This window comes from Notothenia coriiceps, unplaced genomic scaffold, assembly GCF_000735185.1.
Source record: "Notothenia coriiceps isolate Sejong01 unplaced genomic scaffold, NC01 NC01_scaffold00035506, whole genome shotgun sequence".
Taxonomy (NCBI): Eukaryota; Metazoa; Chordata; class Actinopteri; order Perciformes; family Nototheniidae; genus Notothenia; species Notothenia coriiceps.
In genome coordinates, this window is record NW_011368207.1 from 1 (window position 1) to 4,552 (window position 4,552).

A 4,552-nucleotide genomic window follows, 5' to 3' on the forward strand; every position below is an offset into this window, starting at 1 on the left:
AAATATCAAATTTTCACCTCCTGGTGTTGGTGGTGGGGCTCCTGGTGTAGGTGGGCCTCCTGGTGTTGGTGGGGCTCCTGGTGTAGGTGATGGGGCTCCTGGTGTAGGTGATGTTGGTGACGGGGCTCCTGGTGCTGGTGGATAAATATGAATGCACTCCTCAAATCAACGCTTTCTTTTAGGACACAATCCTGATGCCTTGTTGGCTTTATCTCTGTTTTGTAAATTCAGGATTCAAACTGCAGATTTATTTATGCTATTCTTTATTTTTAACGTCCTTAAAACATTGTAAAAAGACGGAACGATGTGCAAAAATATGGAATTAGACTTATTTTTGGATTCCTATAAATGTATGATATTAGATTTAAGATTAGACATAGTTTATTGTCTTTGTACAACACATTGCTGTGCACCAAAATGCAGTTATAGTCCCATTTTTGCTGCACGACAAACACACAGAAATGCAGATATTATGGAAGATAATATTCTAGTTTTGAATGAAAACCATAAATAATGATTATGCAGTGATTGTTGCTAAATCTGTACCAAACCAAAAAGTCCATAGAGCATGATGTTAAGGAAAGGACATATTTGCAGTGACAGTATTGAATTAAAAATGATGTTTTTGCACAAATTCAACCTTCAACAAATATTGCAACTTCTATATTTTTCTAATTCCTCCAGGACATTTTGCGATAACGATAAAACATGAATTATTTTTCACTGATTTTAGAGAAAATAACCGTTTGAATGAATCGCAAGTTCATCAGGAAGACTGTCTCTAACACCTTCATTCACAAATCCTCTGTCACTCACTCCCCAAGCGTAACCAATCAGACTCGTCCCATCTCCCACGAGCCAATCACAGCGCACGCGGCACACTTTAAAATGTGTTGAGGGGAACTGTCCAAACAGGATCCAATAAATAGAGTCTGCACAGTTTATACTCTGTTTCATTTATTGTAAAACATCTGAACAACCGGTCTGTTTCACACCTGAGATGCACATGCTTCTTTTCGAAAAAGTCCTTTCACATTTTTTTTAATTGTTCTGATATTTTTTACTCTTTTAGCAATTTTTTTAAACATGATAATGAAAATACAGCAGCAATTTAAAATACTTAATATCCATAAAATAAACCGAACATCTTTTCCCAAAGCGTAAATCTAAAACCAGAATTTGGCTTTTATTTGATTTAATTCAAACAGTAGACCCCGTCCGGACAGTGGGTTTCATGCAGAGTCCAGTAAAGAGAGCTAACACTAATCCTCTGTTCTCTAAGGCATGAGCACAACATCACGAGGGCATTACGTAAAATCTAGAAATCTTAGAAGAGGAGGACAAATCCAACTGGAGGCAAAAACCAAAGTGTATTGAAGTCAGCAGAGTCTTAAAGGGACAGTACATCCGAGAATCTAAGAGACATCCTCTCACCTGGTGGGTTTGGGTTTAAGTTACAGAGGGTTGGGGATATGAGGCGTAGCAATGTCTGTTTTCTCTCCAGTATAATGGAAGTAGATGCCATTGGATGGTGGATGAAGCAGAAATGATGACCCAGTTTCATGTAGGGACTATTTTCTTTATACCAAACTACTTTGTAAAAAGCTCCTACTGTAAATGGAAAGAAGTGTGGTAATGTGTTAAAGAAATTGCATTCTCTGTAATGTCCACCAGGGGGCAACCCTTCTGTCGTATAGAAGTCTAAGAGGAAATGTTCCCACTTCTCTCTTGATTTATTACCTCAGTCAACATTTTCCTGATACGTGTATGGTCTCAGTCTGTAGTTCAAAGTCTGCTTCGATACAGCACGATGTTCATTTATTAAATTACGGTTTATTGGGGTGAACAAAGGAAGCTTCCATCACAAGAGGAGGTTCAGGTCTCTCAGAGAGTCTCATATCAGCGTGGCCCCGTTAGGGTTGGGGGGTCCCCCTCCCCTGCCCCCCCCTCCCTCCTCAGTGAGGTGAGGGCCACGGCGCAGCAGCCTCTCAGTAGAGAGCCCATGTGATACCCGGGCAGGACCCCCCCCCGCGGCCCCCCCCACATCCAGGCCACCGTCGGGACCACCGGCATCGCCAGAGCCAGAAGATCCACCAGGAAGTATCGGCTCCAGTGGCACAGCGGGGGGGCCACGTCTTCCTCCCCCCCCTCATCATCCTCTATCTCCACCTCCACAGCGTCCTGTCTCTCAGGGAGGGGGGCTGTGGGGGGGGGCTGACAGGTGAGGGGCTCCTTCATCTCCTCCTGTCTATCAGGCGGCTCCACGATTTGAGGAGGGGCCCCGCCGGGTAAATGTGACTGAAAATGTGTCTCTGAGAGGGGGGAGGGGGCCTCGTCACACAGCCAGCTGATGGTGGGGCTGCAGGCTTGAGAGCGCACTTCCACCTTCTTCTCCACAGGGGGGGGAGGGGTCGGGATGGGAGGGTCGGAGGCGGGCCCCGGGGCCTCCTCCTGCGGCAGGTGCAGGTACAGGTGTGTGTGAGGTGTGTGTGCGATGCAGCTGCAGGAGTGTGAGACGGGCAGAAACAGCCTCTCGTAGGAGGAGGAGCAGGGGGAGGAGGTGGGGGAGGATAAGGGGCCCCCGGTGCTGTTGTGGCCCCTGGGCTCCGACAGCAGCGCCGCCTCCAGCAGCAGCAGGTGAGTCTGTCGGGGCCCCCGGAGGCCCTCAGGCTGCAGAGGGGCCCCACGGCTCAGCGTCCCAGCAGGGGAGCAGCCGCAGGAACGAGAGCGTCCACCTGATCGGGCCCCCGGGTGCAGCTGGGGTTGGTGATGGAGCTCCTGGTGTTGGTGATGGTGGGGCTCCTGGTGTTGGTGGTGGGGTTCCTGGTGTTGGTGGGGCTCCTGGTGCTGGTGATGTTGGTGATGGGGCTCCTGGTGTAGGTGGGGCTCCTGGTGTTGGGGGGGCTCCTGGTGTAGGTGATGTTGGTGATGGGGCTCCTGGTGTAGGTGGGGCTCCTGGTGTTGGTGGGGCTCCTGGTGTTGGTGGGGCTCCTGGTGTAGGTGACGTTGGTGATGGGCCTCCTGGTGTAGGTGGGGATCCTGGTGTTGGTGGGGCTCCTGGTGTTGGTGATGGTGCTCCTGGTGTAGGTGATATTGTTGATGGGGCTCCTGGTGCTGGTGGGGATCCTGGTGTAGATGGGGCTCCTGGTGCTGGTGATGGGGCTCCTGGTGCTGGTGGGGCTTCTGGTGCTGATGATGGGGCTCCTGGTGTAGGTGATGTCGGTGATGGGTCTCCTTGTGATGGTGGGTTTCCTGGTGTTGGTGATGGGGCTCCTGGTGTAGATGGGGCTCCTGGTGCTGGTGGGGCTCCGGGTGCTGGTGGGGCTCCTGGTGCTGGTGGGGCTCCTGGTGTTGTTGGTGGGGCTCCTGGTGCTGGGGGGGCTCCTGGTGCTGGGGGGGCTCCTGGCTGCTGGCCCTCACCTCGTCCTGCAGGACACTGATCTCTCTCCTGGCCTCCTGCAGCTCCAGATGAGCCTCCAGCCTCTGAACCTCCTCATGGATCCAATCCTCCTGCATCCGGAGCAGCTGGGCCCGGAGCCCCGAGATCTCGCTGTCTCTGAGGAAGAAGAAGAAGAGAGTTAGCAGGGTGAGAGGGTGAGGAAATATACGAGTTTAAACCAAACACTCCAGCACTTCGCTCGTCATTGGAGCCTCACCTGTGCTGCAGTCTCTCCACATTGTCCCTCAGACGGGCCCTCAGGTGTCGGATGCAGAGCTCCTTCTGCTGCATGGGGGTGAGGTACTGCTCCGGGGGGGGCGCTCTGATGCCGTGGTTCTCACTGCAGCTGAGCTTCACCTGACGCCTGGACACACAGGAAAAAACATTCTGACTAAGAGGGAAAGTCTTTTTTGGGTTCTGAGATTCAAATTATGCAGAATCCTAACAAAAAGTCATTATGACAAATATCCAGGTGTTTCTGGTGAACATGTGACCTGGGGGTGTTGGGGAGGGTCCGGGCTGCGGGGCTGCCATCCCCCCTGATCTTCCCCGGGTGTGTGCTCGACGTCTCGCTGAGGGAGAATCTGCTGTTCACAGTCCCCACTGAGCGCCTGCAGGGAACAACAAACAGAGGCAAGTTCACCAAAACAACAATAATAATAATCAGAGATGGCAAAAGTACACACATCCTTTACTCAAGTAGAAGTACAGATACTCGTGTTTAAAAATACTCTGGTGAAAGTAGAAGTACTGACTAAACTTCTTTACTCAAGTCAAAGTAAAGAGGCTTTGAAATGTACTTCAGTAAAAAGTACCCATAACTAGCAGCTGTTTTAAAGAGTACCTGACCTCCCTTTATATTAATAGAACAATAATGTAATTGTTAGCTAATGAATGTTTCCATGGTGACCAACGGCAACATGACAACGTTTTCATTGGTCCCTCTTCTTTAGAGAAGACCAGGAAATGATGGATACACGGATCGTGTTCAAATCAATAGGCACGCAATGACTCTAAATAATAATGATCACGCCACCAAACACACATTCAGACTAAAGGAACCAGCCTGTTTGGAAAATGAGAGAAGTAGAAAGTACAGGTATTTGAGTTCAA

The 4,552-nt window shown here is 50.0% G+C and overlaps 1 protein-coding gene across 1 annotated transcript; it reads right to left on the reverse strand.

The window, feature by feature from the left end:
• Positions 1-946: 946 nt before the first annotated feature.
• On the reverse strand, positions 947-4,133 carry LOC104963035 (ataxin-2 homolog). The gene is made up of 3 exons (XM_010791588.1): positions 3,934-4,133; positions 3,657-3,803; positions 947-3,556 (listed from the first exon to the last, which is right to left on the reverse strand). Exons 1-3 carry the CDS (start codon positions 4,125-4,127, stop codon positions 1,900-1,902), a joined length of 1,998 nt encoding a protein of 665 aa, XP_010789890.1. The 5' UTR covers positions 4,128-4,133; the 3' UTR covers positions 947-1,899.
• Between the last annotated feature and the right edge of the window lie 419 nt (positions 4,134-4,552).

Coding starts and splice junctions, on each gene's coding strand:
- LOC104963035 (XM_010791588.1), bottom strand. CDS start 4,127: ATGTGTGTACTTTTGCCATCTCTGATTATTATTATTGTTGTTTTGGTG. Junction 3,804..3,933: donor ACCCTCCCCAACACCCCCAG/GTCACATGTTCA, acceptor CTGTGTGTCCAG/GCGTCAGGTGAAGCTCAGCT. Junction 3,557..3,656: donor GTGGAGAGACTGCAGCACAG/GTGAGGCTCCAA, acceptor CTTCTTCCTCAG/AGACAGCGAGATCTCGGGGC.